The sequence below is a fragment of the Melanostigma gelatinosum genome (genome assembly GCF_949748355.1).
Source record: "Melanostigma gelatinosum genome assembly, chromosome: 19".
NCBI lineage: Eukaryota > Metazoa > Chordata > Actinopteri > Perciformes > Zoarcidae > Melanostigma > Melanostigma gelatinosum.
The window spans coordinates 18,956,740-18,971,404 of NC_136652.1; the positions used below are offsets into that span (position 1 = coordinate 18,956,740).

The window sequence follows — 14,665 nt, forward strand, 5'->3', positions numbered from 1 at the left end:
ACACACAGAGTGCCGTGGCGGAGACATGTGGTTCCTATTTGTGCCACAAATCATCAGTCAGCGGATTCAGTGACCCAGAACGTTTGACAAATTTCCAGCAGGGCTTTCTTATGTTTGACGTGTATGTGCGGCGGACTCCGTCTCTCATCTGTCAGGCCACAGTGCACTGAGGGAATAATACAGACATTTGGTCTCCTCTGGGGAGTCCTAAAAAAAACAGAGAGACCCTCCATCATCCCAAGACAATCTCTTACAGTATTGTCATACTTTTAATGCTCAGAGCACACAGGACAGGGGTTACGTTTAAATGTGGACCTCGATGATCGAGAGCTGTTCTCTGTCTTTACACCTTGGCTTGGTCAAAAATGAGTTTTAGTAACAGACTGTATTTCAGAAGTGGACGTCACCCAGTAGTTTGTGGTCTAAACGGTTCGTCACTTTGGCCGTTGCCATCTTGGCTTTTTAGAACCAGAAATGACACAAGAGGGTGGAGCTAAGTACAACTGAACCAAAGGCAACCAAAATGTTACAATTAACTTTCATGAACTGCAAACACACTGTTGAAGGGTTAAAGTAGGAAGACGAAAAACATGGAGAACTCCCGTGAGCGACCTGTCAATCACTGTGTAGCCCCGCCCTAAAGCATACCCTGCTTTATGGTCTATTTGACTCTCAATGGACCACAATGTACTAAATGAACATCATGCTGTATTGAAGAATACTTGAAACTAGAGATTGAGACCATAAACTCATGTTTACAATGTTTACTGAGGGAATAAATCAAGAGAGAAGTAGAGTCATTTTCTTCTATACAACCAGAGGAGTCGCCCCCTGATGGTCATTAGAGAGAATGCAGTGTTGACTTCAATTTTCAGATCCAGAAGTTGCCACCTGGTTTATGTCAACAAAAATAAGACACAAGGCCAACAAAAAGGCCCTGTTGCTTACTGACAAGCAGCTAATATGGATTAATGAAATTATGAAATGCTTTGGAAACCATTTTTTATTAAATATCCCTTTACTGGATCTTCAGAATAAGGAACAGACACATTACCAAAAAGGTTGGGTTCTTGGAGCACACGATCTCTCTCTCTCTGTATGTGTGTGCATTTCTACATATACCGTACATGTGTGTGTGCTCCGATGGATTGGCAAGCACTGTTGTCATGGTTTTCTGGCTATACTGAGCTATACTCCGGTCACCATGGAGCCCAGGCTGCAGCTGATATCCCATCATGTTCCACACCAAGACCCCACCAGAAACCATCATCAAACGTTTTGTCCGTTTCTCTTTTCTTCACAATCACACCGGCTCCTCCTTTCTCCTCTAATTCCACCTGCAGCCGTCTGACTGTTTCGCTCTCACATTTACAATCCACTCTCTTGTCCTTTTGCTTAGCTTTGCTATTCTCACCATCCCCCCTCTCCCTCCTGGTCTCTTATTTTCCCTCCCTCTTATCGCCCTCTCTCTCTCTTTTCATCTCTGTCTCTCTCAATTTCTCATTTTTCATCTCCAATATCGCTCCGTCTTCTTCCATCTCAGTCAGCTCTAATGAGCTCACCTTGCTAATAATATGGGACGAGACGCTGCTGCTGTGTAGTTGTGTCCATTTCCTGTTTAAAGTGCGCGGAATTCCCTTCGCAGCCAGGAAAACGAGTGATTAATCTGCTCAGAAATAGATACAGCAGTCTGTTTATGTATGTGTGTTTTCAGTAAAATCTCTCTCAGCTTCCCTAAATGAGTATTCATTGCATAAAATCGGATTTGTGAGACATTATTATTGCTGAAGGCCCTGGATTGGTTTTGTGAAAACACATCGCTTTTTAAACCTCTTTAATCTCTGCAAATGCTCGTAGGGTTTGTGTGTGCGCGTTATTCTATCCTGTGTGTGTGTGTGTGTGTGTGTGTGTGTGTGTGTGTGTGTGTGTGTGTGTGTGTGTGTGTGTTGGTGTGCCTCCCTTACGAGAGGTGAGAGCCGGAAATGTGCGAGACTTTATTTTTCATTGAGGCTGCGGTCTACACAGACACATCAAACGCGGGTATTTGCTGACATTTCTTGATGTTTGCTGATGTGGACATTTCTCAGAAGGTCACTGAGGTGAGACCGTAGTGGATCGAACTTGATAAAGTGTTGATTCGGCTTAAAACACTGAATAACCCGTCTTGCCAAAAAGTGAAATACTAACCTGGGTATTAAACAGCAGGTGTGACATAAAAATTGTGATGAGGATAACTAAAGTGGGTACAGACAGTTAGAAAACTGGGCATACGGCCTCACTTTCCTTCCCTCTCTTTCTACTGGCGACGCCGTCCAGCTGCGATCGCCCTCAGACTCCCGTGGAGCCACCGGGGAGCTCGGCCAGGCCGTGACAGCGACACGCTGTAGCCCCATGAAGCTGCTCCGGCCTGAAGCACCGACCAAACTAAAAGCTGCTTAGCGGTGCAAAACTCTGGCTGAGTACCTTTAAAGCTGCACTCATCAGAGCTGCGAGAGGAGGAATCGCCAAACGTACCGCACACAAGCTTACAAGGACATCTCAGCACGTGCATGCAAAGAGGGATGGCGAACAGATGACTAAAAAAAGAAGCAAAGACAATTGTGATTGTGTGCTTCATTTCTGACGTGGGTGTCACGCAGCATCAGACTGGATGCAACAGCTCCATCCGGCACAATTACATCTCCACGAGACAAAGAGCAGGGAAGCTGTTGCATCTCTGAGCATGCGTCTTTGAGCGCTCTGCCACCATGACGGCAGGCGTCGGCTATGGATGCAACAAGCCAAACCCTGAGCACTTTCAGCGTTGATTGGATGGGAGAGAATAGCAGCAAAAGAAAAGACAGACGCGCAAACAAAAGAGAACAAAAGAGCCACAGAGGCAGCTAACGAGAGCGGCCACAGGGCGGCAAATACAACACAACCGCGGCACTGTCATCCCCTCTATCCAAACTTGGCACGCTCCTCTGAAGGCCGTCAATGCCCTGCGCTTCTCCCAGGAGCCGAACACTTTTTCTGCACAGCAAGCTAACACATTAGCATGCAGCCCCATCCCCCTGCAAGGGCAACCAGCCGCTCACAGCAGCACTCCACATACACAGAAATGCTTCATGTGCAGCAGAAGCAACAGCTCTGGTGGACAATACAGGCTCGAGCTACATTTTGGGTGGATGTTAACGGCAGCCGATACTGACAAAAGCAAATGGAGACGTCAGACCTGGGTGTCTCCACCAATCAGGAATGAGTGCTCTGCCTCTCATCCATGGATGGGTCCATCGTAAACACCTTTCCCTTGGAAGCCTACCTGACTTTGAACTCAGTGAGCTGTGGCTGTGGCTGTGGCTGTGCCCCCGGTTCAGCACAGTAGATCTGGGGGAAGTAAAACCGGTGCGACTGAAGGTTGATGTCCATGGTGTCCACACACAGCAGACGCACAAGTCAGCCCTGCGTCGCGACAACAAAAATGCAAAATGCAACAAAAAAAAGTCTGTATTTGTCGCTTCTTTTTCTTTGTCTGTCCTGAATTTTGTCGCTGACACTTTCGCTGAGGGTCAGAGTTCGGCGCCAGCGTCACCTTCTCCCCAAGTGGTCACAGGGCTACAGAGCGTTACCGCCAGGAAGGCATCCCCCTCTTCTTCGCCTCCTCCGAGTGCAGCACATTCAATCACCGCTGCTGGCCGCCACCGAACAGGCACACTAACCTATTTCCCCACTAGCAGCCACTGTGCACTCAGCAGCTGTGAGCACGAGGACAAAGATGACTCAAGGAACAGATGCTGCTGCCTCCCAAAGACATCGAAAGATAATCCTGGTTTGTGCTCATCAATCCGTCCTTCAGCAGGTAGAGAAAAATCAGGAGGAAGTGAAGGAGAATTTTGAACTGAGGGGGGAAAGGAGAGGCTTAAAAATGTGAGAGCAGCCCTCAGCCACGTACAGAGGAGAATGAACGGGAGATGAGTCTTTTGGTTTTTACGCTTCAGAAACAGAGGGGGGAAAGAGTGAGCGCGAGAGAGATTCCCGGTGCTGTGAGGCGTTGCCCTCGCACTGACTCTCCTCTCTGTGTCTCATTGGATTACCTCCTCCCTCTCCACCCCCTCCCCCTCCTCCCCCCCTCCCAGCTGTGACAAGAACGATGGGCAGCCAGCCCCGGAGGCTGCTGGTCCTGCCCCTCCTTCTCCTCCTCTCGCTCTCCTTCCTCCTCTCACGGCTGCCGGATTGGCCGAGGCGAGGATGCGTAAGCTGGCATGGAGGGGAGAGGGGGGGGTCGAGGAGGAGGAAGAGGAGGAGGAGGAGGAGGAGGAGGAGCAACAGATTTTAATTCATCTGATGGCTCCCGTCTTTTCTCGCGTATGATCTGAGGCTGGCTGATGGTTGATTCCACATCACAGCAACCTGCCTGTAACCAATAAATCCCTCCCATATTTACTGTACATCCTCTGCCATCCCAGGAAAATATCCGCTCACATCACCCACATCAGCCACATCTGTCCTGCTGTGTTGTGCCAGCAGGACATTTCATTGATTGGACTGCTGTGGAACTGTTGGATGACAAGGTTTGCTCTGTAATCGGTGTGGACGGCAGCGGACATTGCAATTTAGTCCCTTTACTCGCCTGTCGACAATATTGTTTGGCCACAATTCTTTGTGCCAATAAAATGTCATCCTTTTTTTTTTATATCCGTGTCATATTAGTTCACATTTGCAAAACCCTCGACAAAACCGATCTACTTCAAAGCTAGATGCAAATGTCTGCTTGCAATGAGTTGCGTCACGTAACCCTCTCACACAAATGAGACCATGTTAAAGCTCCACAGCAATTTAAGTTTCAGTTTCTGTCCCACTGTCAAATTGTGGAGTGTTTGAGTGCTCTCCGCATTTCTGCAGACTTTGCCAGAGGGAATTACCCACAATTCATAGCAATGTGACGTTAAACACGGGGTTACCAGTGGAAGCATGGAGACGTAAGGATACAAAAAGGTAAACAAAAAGGTGTGTTCAGGCATATTACATTTACACAGAAACATGAAGGATTAAGATACATGAAAACACACAAAAGCAGAGATGTGTATGTTACACAGCTGGTTTATTCAGCAACCATTTCTTTTCATTTTGTTATTAAAGCTGTTTCGACAAAAACGAGTAAATAGATAATTTGACAAATAACTCTCGTCTCGTGAGGCCAAAGCCTGGAACATGAAATGACGTCGTCATGCTAAGTGCTGTCCCATTCGTATCGACACCATTTCAAGCCCTTACAGCCTCTCGCACTCAACCAGATGACGTCAGATAAGTCCCTGAGGGTTTAGGGTTAAAGGCTTTCGGGGGGCATTGGGATTGGGCCTATGTTTCTTCACCAAATATATATATATATATATATATATATATATATACATTGCACCACTTATGTTGCATTTACGGTCTTCGTTGGGTAATGCCCTTACAAAGCTCGACAAGCTATTCCACTCTGTACTTACACACTTAGGTAACTGTAAAAGGGTCGATACAGCAGACTACACGAATCCAGAAGAGAAATCTATCAGGAAGCTGCTGTTGTTCTCCTCGTCTCACACTGGACAGAATGAGTTCCGGACCAGCAGAGTTTGGGTCCAGAACCACAGGAGCGTAGGCCATGTTCTTCATCTTGCTCCAGATGTTAAAGGTCAGGTTGTCCAGGTGTTTGGCCTCGTCTATCAGAGCTCCTGAGAGCAGCTGTGGATCCTCCAGCAGGGGGCGCTGGACTCTTTCCACTGCAGCCTAGTAGTTGTTCAGGAATGAGACGTCTTCAGCTCTCAGCTGGTCCTCTGTGGCTCTGACTGCGTCTGAAAGAGCTGCTATCTCTCTGCTCAGAGCCTCCATCTTCTCCTTCATCATCTGACTCTTCTACCCCTCTTCCTCCCTCAGTGCAGCCATCCTGGCCTCCTCTTCCTCCTCTAGAAACTGGTGAAGCTTCTTAAACTGCTCCTGAATCTGCCTCTCTGTGCGTCGGGTCTGGACCTTGATGTGTTCGGCTCTTTGATAAAACTTTACTTGAACTTCTTCATAAACCTTTAAGTTCTCCTTTAAGGGCGCCAGAGTTTCCCGAAGTTTCTTCTTGTGTTGTGAAGCAGCTTCATTGATGGGTCTGAATCTGTGTTTGGCGTGTTTCTCTGAATCTCTGCAGACGCGACACACCGGCTGCTGATGGTCCAGACAGAACAGTTTGAGTTTCTCAGAGTGCAGACTGCAGAGAGTCTCTGAAGCGGTCTGGTCTCTCTGCTGTAAGAAACTCTCACACAGGTTCTTCAAAGCAAAGTTCGGAGGTAGTGAAGCCGTTGAATGTATTTTCTTACAAACTGGACACTCTTGGATGTCCTTCTCTGTCCACCAGTTCTGCAGACAGACTCGACAGAAGCTGTGGCAACATGACAGGATGACGGGATCTTTAAAGACCTCGTGGCACACAGAACAGCAGAAATCGTGCTCTAATCTGGAAGCCATGTAGTCTGTGAGTGAAGCTGGAAACTCAGCCGCTCCCTGAACGTTTCCTTTGTTCTTGTGAATCTTCTGTTCAGTTTGTGGATTCAACAGCTGGTTGAAGTGGAAGTATCCCAGTATTCCCAGTCCTCCCTCCAGTAGCTGTCCTCTCGTAGTGCTGGTTTTGGTCTGAAGGTGAATCTTAAAGTCTGTCTCTCTCAGTGTGTGTGGGTGTGTGTGTGTGTGTGTGTTTCCTGGTTTGTCTCAGGTGAGTCAGCTGATGGGCGGAGCCCTCCTCATCAGTTTTTCCGGTTGAGTTTCATTCCAAACTGATGAGTAATCTGTTTTTAGATGTTGGTTATGACTTCTGTCTTTGTCTCCAGTATGAAGTTCATCCAAATGATCCAAATAAATAATCATGAAAACTCATGATCACCTGTTTTTAGCTTTGTGACGATGTTGTTAGCTGAAGAAGTACGATATGTACCTCTGAGATGTAGTACAGTAAAACGTACTATATGCACCATATGCACTGTATGTACGTGTATTTCTACATAGTTTTTATGCATGTGGTCGCTCTTGTCCTGCATTAATTCGGCACACTTTAACTGTTAATGCTGGCTTTCATGTGGGTCACACGCAGACCACCGGCCGCGCCTGTCAATACGCGTCGGGCAGCAGTGACGATGCCGGATCGATAAAAGCCCACACTTCACTTTCAGAGCTTCATGAAACGCTCCGATCCACGCAAATGGTGGTGGGGGCGATGTTGGGAGGCCACCGAGGGCCACACGTCAATCCTGCTGTCGCACTTTGTGATCAGTCACAAGTAAACGGATCAGGCATCTGTCGTTACAGAACACAGCTAGACAGGAATTCATCTCAGTAGAACTTAGCCAAAGTGGTGACCTAGTAGTGCAATTATCTGCAGCACTTCACATCTCTGGTTATTTGCACAAGATTACAACAGTAAGTTACAACAAGGAACTTTCATTGATTGTTGATTTTCCTCCTCCTCCCTCTCCTCCTCCTCCTCCCTCTCCTCCTCCTCCCTCTCCTCCTCCCTCTCCTCCTCCCTCTCCTCCTCCCTCTCCAACTGCAGGTCAAAGGCGGCGGCAAAGACGGATCAGGGTCTGTCCGCGGTGGGCTGATTGCTGCCGGAGGCGCCGCTGGCGTCTGAGTTGAATGAGATTCTGGTGAAGCTGCATGATTTTGTCTGATTTCTCATGGAATCCGACCCGGTGGCACCGATGACGAGCCTTAAGAATCACTATAAAGAAATAGCCAATCTTCTCACTGTTATTCTCGTTTACTTATGTCGGTCATAAAGAGGGATCAGTATTCAATTGAGACTGTTTCATTACCAGTTGGAAGTTAAAAAAACAGTTTAAAACCCCCAAATATCAAATGTGAAAACTATAAAAGCAGCTTGATACAAGACTGAAATGATCGATCAGTCAAAGTCTACAGACGTGCCAGTGGCTGATTGATGGTGTTGTGTCAGACCAGTAGACCAACGCAGAGAAGAGGCTGCTGTCTCTACAATCTAAGTGGGAGAGATGGAGAAGGACACTGCAAAGATAAAAGGAATCAGACATTCAGGCTCCACAGAGACTAGAATCACCAACCCCGGCTTTTCTTTTCCGCCCAGAAACCTGCAGCACCTTGAACCTCTCCACAGCTGGAGATAATTGAACCTCTTACGTCTAATCTCGCCGAATGAGAAACAGATACTGTGGCTATGTCGGTTTCAGGCTTTTGACTCCCTCGGTAATTGAATTAGGTAAAAGCCAAGACAGGACGAGATGCACAGATTCATCAAGCATGAACCGTGCTTGATTTTCAAACGTTGATGTAAGATGATATATGAAAAATGGCATTGATTTTCGGTTTAAAAGCAAAAGCAAACTACCCAGACGGGATTTTCTATGATGTGCTGATATTAAATCTAAAGCCTGGCAATGACGGGTCCTTTAAAAACACATGACGTAGTGCTCGTGATGTAAGTTATTTCATATCTCGAGCACGTTTTCTGGTGATTCAATAAAGAAATCATTTATATGAAATAACCACATGGTTTTGTATGCTCTTATCTACAAATGAAAAGTACTAAATAATGACACATTTTAGTTTGTATGTGCTTGTTATTATAAATCATATTTGATATATCCTGATACATGATTTCATCACGATTCCATTGAAAGACAATTCATTTAACTGAACTTAAAAACAACTTCCTGCAGTTTGCTTTGATGCTTCCCTCTATCTGACCGTGACGCACTGAGATCAATGCTCATTAGATCGAAGCACCAAACAACTGTTTGTGTCCTACAAACATACTATAGTGGCACAGAAAGACACACAACCAGCTTAAGAGTTCTGCATAACAAACACCGTCACACTCTCGATCAACAGACACGATGCGTATTTGTCAAGTCACACGTGCAAACGGACGGAGGAAGATATAAACGGGACACAGGCAGAGACACTCACATGCACCCGAACTGTATGACGCACTGGCTTGTCGTGTTCAGTCACAGTCTATGTTGCCACCTAGAGCTCCTCTGGAAAGCACAGAATCACTCGTATCACAGCTGAGCATGTGGCTGTCAGGGAAAAACCGAATATGACCAGTGTATCAGCAGACGGCTCGTCTGGTTTACATCAAACAAAACCTCCACTGCTGAAATAAAACCTGGCAATGTTCAATGCATGCTCGGTCGAAGCAGAAATGACTCTTAAGGATACGAGAAAAGGCAAACTGCTTTTAAAATTGCCTACTTTTTACTTTTAGCACATACTGCAGTTCTTCTTACAAACTGTGCATTCCAATACTCATGCTACAATACTATTTAGTATGCCGGAATAAGATTTAGTACCAGTTCATAGTATGTGAAATCCAGTGTGATAAAAATACCAGAATGTTTCACTACATCCGGCTGCATGTAGTATGCGAGTCAGCATGTTTTTCTGGCTATTCTGACCCACATATATCATATATCTGCTCATATAGCCGCACAGTTCAAAGCGCAATGTAATGATAAACTAGTACGTCCCTAATCAAATGCATACTGCACGCAACGGTACGCACTTTGTGAAGGCAGCTGCAGCATGCACTAAATGGTTTTTTTCTTTTAAGAGTGCGTTTTGGGACGCAGTACTGTTGCATGCAGTTTGCATTTAACTGACATACTACTTCCTCATAACATTGCACGTACTGCATTCAACCGTCTATGTATTGTGACATACTAAATCTTTTTTCCGGCACACTTAATAATATGGTAGTATGAGTGTTGTAAAGCACAGAAGATTTGAGTGTGTTGTTGGTGTATGCTGTCGGCCCATAATGCAATGCACAAAGGAAAGGACAGGGAAATTACAAATAAAACACAGTTTGGATGGCGTGCAACAGCTCCAATAACATATTAGAGCATACTTTTGACTCCCTGACGAAGGCTTGATGCTCAAAGGCACATGTCAGGCCATTTAAGTGCATGTTCGGACAGACAGAGAAAAGCAACGAGGGTTTGAGGGGGAGCTTGTTAAAAGAGACACTAACGTACCATGTCGACAAACTCCCACTCTGACATTGGGACAAACACTCATTCACAGATTTCAGAGCCAACAGTAATTAGTGCCAGCTTTGGATTCCTCCTGTTCACGGTGAACCTGTGCCAACCGCCGGTGCCCCGCCCACAACCGTGGAGCCGAGCAGGCTCGCAGCTGATTGGCTGCCCGGCTGGGCTCCTTCCAGTAACGTTTCCCCCGATAGGCTCCTGCAGTCAGCCAGTAAAACCAGTGCTGATGAATATGAGACAGCTGTGTGTCTGGATGCCGTAAGTGAATACTCTCAGCTGATTGGTTCCCAACTGGGAAGGTGTGTGCGCGCGTGTGTGGGCTTCAACATGCATAGGGTGTGCTTAAAAAAAGAAGAAGATTAAACACATGTCGTCGCTTTGTAAAATCAAGCGCTCGGATTATGGGTCGCTACTAAGAAGAAGAACAATTCTTGCACGTGTAGTCTGGTTTCCATGACAACACATCCCCCCCACCCCCCGCAGACAACCTTCCACGTGACACATCACAGAGCGAGCTGGAGTCAGAAGATGTTAGCCGGATTCATCAAACACTGTTTCTCAATGTGCTGATCGGAGAGCAGCCGCACGTCTTTAAAGGTTCACCTTCTGTCGGCCAACAGGTGACCTGCCGGTCGGTAGAGGCGCGTGGCCCCCCGAGATACACCTTTTCGCGCTGCGGTGACATGCACATCACGGGCCTTCTGAACGAAACTGCGCCAATAAAAACCAACAGTGTGCTCGTTAATGGGATGTTTTTGCTCGTATCTCGCCACATCCTTTAATATCCCATAATAATGCGCAGTGGAATCTGCGCTTTAATGTGCAGCAAAACGTGCTTCTGCTTACCTCATCTTCCCCTCCTGTCCCGTTTGAAGGAGATGAATAAGATGCTTCCTTGAGTTCCAGTAAAAAATAAAAATAAAAATAAAAAGCCCGGTCCAGCAGCAGCACCTCTGGGTGTTTTAATCAGAACAGCGATGCTGCCGGCGAAGCCTGCAGCCGGCTCGGTGTGCAGATGTTGAGGGTGGGAAAAGGCGACAGGGTGTGGAAAATGCTACACGGACTGGCCACAGTTTTCAGGTCTGTCTTTAAAAAAAATGAAAAAATAAATATTCTCCGGTGTCGTGTCAGGTGGCTGGCGGTTCGGTCGAGGCCATTTCAGAGGGAAGCACGCCGCTGTCCGCAGGACGAGAAGCCGGGCGGAGTGGCTGACAGCGGCTTCTGAGGTGCCATCTTTTCCTCCCTTCGACCACTGGGAGGCTGCACGGGGAGAGGGAGAGAGCAGGCTGCTCAAATATTCACGTCTCGGCTGGTTTTGCTGCACGGTGGCGCCCTCGGTCTGGTCGTGCAGCTGCCGTGCAGGCAGGTATGGAAAACAAACGCACATCGCCGTGTCTCGTCAAAATGATTTTCAAAAAAAATCATGTGTCCACAGAAAAATATCACTCATACTGTTGTGAAATTATTTTTATATTATTTTATATTCCACTCCAAAACAATTAATTGCTTCACAGGAATATTAGATTAAAATACCACAAATACTTTAAGCCTTTAAGACCCTACAGAGACAGTTTTAGTTTGTGTGTGTGTGCGTGTGTGTGTGTGTGTGCGTTTGTGTGTGTGTGTTATTTCCTTTCATCTGATATAACAACTTGAACACTTCAGTGAATATTTTCCTTTCATGATATGTGAATTCATTGAGTTTAACGATCCCAAAACAATAATTCTGAACTTTCTTACTGATATCTTAAAGGGACAGTTCACCCCCCGAAATCGAACATACGTCCCCCTCTTGTAGTGTTATTTATCTATCTAGATTTTATTTTGTGTGAGTTGCCAAGTGTTTGAGTTATCGACCAAACAATCTGAAAACCTCAACAGCAGTGTCTCCTTCCAGGAATCATGACCCGGTTACTCGAGATAATCCAAAATCCTTGATGTGAGCAGTTTCATGGATCTATTTTCTTTCAATCATAGTTCCTCCATTAAAACTGCTCACGGCAAGGTCTGCGGCTTTGAGCACCACAAGCCGAGTGCCACATAGTCCCACTATACTGAAGAGAAGGCAGACGTCTCAATAAAACCAGGAAACTCACACAAAAACAACCTAGAATGATATAATAGCGTAACAGGTTTTAGGGTGAACTGCCCCTTTAAGTTGTACTACATGCTGCTGTACAGAGGTGTACAGTATTTCATGTGTAAAACAGACAGAGTGTGATACTGTATACAAAAGGACAGAGAGGCAGAGTGTATGTAGGACGCACACACCTGTTGACCAGCTAACATCTGTCTCTGTCTGCAACAGCTGCTGCGTCCTCTCATGGAGGACAGTTAAATCCCCACGAGGACCTGAGTTCATCCGAGGCTTCCTCAAAGACTATTTGTTATTGTTACATTAGCGCTGTGTGTTTGAAATGACGCACAGATGTGTGTGTGTGTGTGTGTGTATTTGCATTAAGCACTTTAAAGATTGAAGCCACATTATAGCACATCTGGACAGCAGTGGCATGAGTGAGCGTTATCGTCACGAGAAGAGAGAAGGCTGTTGGTTGTTCAGGATGTACGTTTGAAGGTGTCATTCTATTTTGTTTTGTTCTAATATGTGCAAGAAAAAACACAACATCACACCTAAATATCCTCCAGACCACTTCCTGTGGACTACATCACACTGCCATCCGTGTGTTTCTCTCACACACGAGTTTGCACACTTGCACAAGACATGAGCCACGTGCAAACAAGAGATTTTACAGAACAAAATCTATGTAAATGTACGTTTCTCTCTTTAGTTTTTAATCATAAAGACAGCTGTTAAATATCGCACAGCACCCTTTTAGGCTTTGACTAAAATCAATCTGCTGTCTCACCAGCAGAGGTCCTCCTAGCTTCTAAAGAGCACACGAGTTCCCACTGTGGTTTGGTGAGGACTTTTAGGTGAGACCGGCCACATGTTGGCTTGGTGATCCTGGAAACATCAGCTCGTGTTGTGAATGAACTTTTTATTTTCATGGTGCAGCTTTAATATCTGCAATATGTTACTCTGATGACCCTGTTCAGGTCTTTATCTGCACAGGAGGGCGCTGAGGCTGCGCACTCACACGACTTTATGAAAAGATTGATGAAAATGTACAAATGTCATAGAAGTTTAAGTTTTGAGTTGAGATACATTCAACTCATTCAAGATACATTTCAGATGTTTTTGAACAACAATAATGTAGATTGTTGATTGTCGTGTAGGTTGTTATTAAGGGAAGTCCAACAATACGTTAGATAAAAGTCCTGATGGAATATGAGTGATCGTCTGAGGAAGACTGGAAAAAAGTAATGAGTTGGGTTTACAGGATGTTTATACAAGAAAACACAAGTCTGGTATATGTTCACATTAAAAATGGAAACGTTTACAGAAGAGAGGAGCAGACGAGTCGCATCTTTTAGCAAAACAAAATCACTCAAAAAATGATTTTGGATTTGGGAAATCTGGTTATTAAGTGATGGCCCAAACTGTTTTCGCAGTGCGAGTGGAAAACATGTTGCGCATTGGCACAGCTCGAACTGTTTACGCAACGGAAAAGGTCACGGCGTGTGATTTTCAGCAATTTCCTGCTCATCAAAAATGTTCAGTGGCCATTTATTCCCCCGCAGTGACTTTGTGAAAGACCGTTTCCCGTCATCAGAGAACGACTTCAACGTCCGATTGAGGTGACTGCACTTTGCTTGCTCTCCAGGTGGCTGATTGAACTAAACCATGACAGGAAAGTGCTGCACATAGTGTAACAGGATCCCTGCTGGAATATAAAGTCAGTCAGTCGGGTCAATTAGGCAGCAGCCACTCACAACCCCAACCCTGCGCGCGCACATACACACACACACACACACTCAAGGAAAAGTCATCCCCTTAGCGATCACAGCTTTTTTATTGTTTGTCCTGAACTAGAATGATTCTGGAACACACTGTATGTTAGTTACGCTTAAAGTGGAACATCAACTACAAAACAGCTAGAAACTTCACAGCACACTCACTGACATCAAACACAGTCAGTGCTCAAAGACAACTACACATCCTCGCCTTACGAACTTCAACAGAGAGAGACGGAGAGAGCCGTTACAGTGAAACAATAGCAGGTACGAGCGTGTGAGAAATGGGTCTAAGACTACTGAGGATTCAGAGGAGGCTAAAGATGCATTCAAGCTTCTGTACTGTCTACTTGAAATGTATAATCGTGCCATAAAACACTGTATCGACAGTTCTTGTTAGAGTTTCAAAACGCTAATGTCACACATAAAAAAAAGCAACAAAATCAGGATGCACAACGGAGGGAAATCATGCCATTCCTGCAATTTAAGGAAATGCACTGCTACCAATTTAAAAACCAATTTCTTGTTTTTCCAGCATTGGAAGAGAGTCATTATTCACAGCTTCTGTTCGAGTGGTTGACTGAAGCTTTTAGTAATTTGTTTGTGGTCAGTAAACTTGATAACGGGGACACATTTTGTACCAAATCTATCTCCGCCTCAGTAACAAATCTGAAAGTACTGGCTGGGCGATTTGAAGGGGTTCTTGTTGCTGGATGTGTCCTGCGGTGCGCTCTGGCTGGTCGTGGTCTTCTGCAGGTTTAAGGTGTAGGACGGGGTCGTCT

At 45.7% G+C, this 14,665-nt stretch overlaps 1 protein-coding gene and 1 pseudogene across 5 annotated transcripts in view; both read right to left on the reverse strand.

Annotated features, from left to right (window-relative positions):
• The window catches only part of evlb (Enah/Vasp-like b), a 39,630-nt gene extending 28,513 nt beyond the window's left edge, over positions 1–11,117 (reverse strand). For 3 of the 4 annotated variants that reach the window (XM_079290396.1, XM_079290395.1, XM_079290394.1), the window contains exon 1: positions 3,302–3,753. In XM_079290396.1, the coding sequence (XP_079146522.1) occupies positions 3,302–3,408 (107 nt within the window). In that variant the 5' untranslated portion in view covers positions 3,409–3,753. Of the gene's footprint in view, positions 1–3,301; positions 3,754–10,874 lie in introns of those variants that run through there. The other variant, XM_079290397.1, reaches the window with a different exon arrangement.
• On the reverse strand, positions 5,476–6,486 carry LOC306793456 (E3 ubiquitin-protein ligase TRIM35-like; annotated as a pseudogene). Its single transcript has one exon. The product of its transcript is annotated as an E3 ubiquitin-protein ligase TRIM35-like (transcript).
• Positions 11,118–14,665: the final 3,548 nt, after the last annotated feature.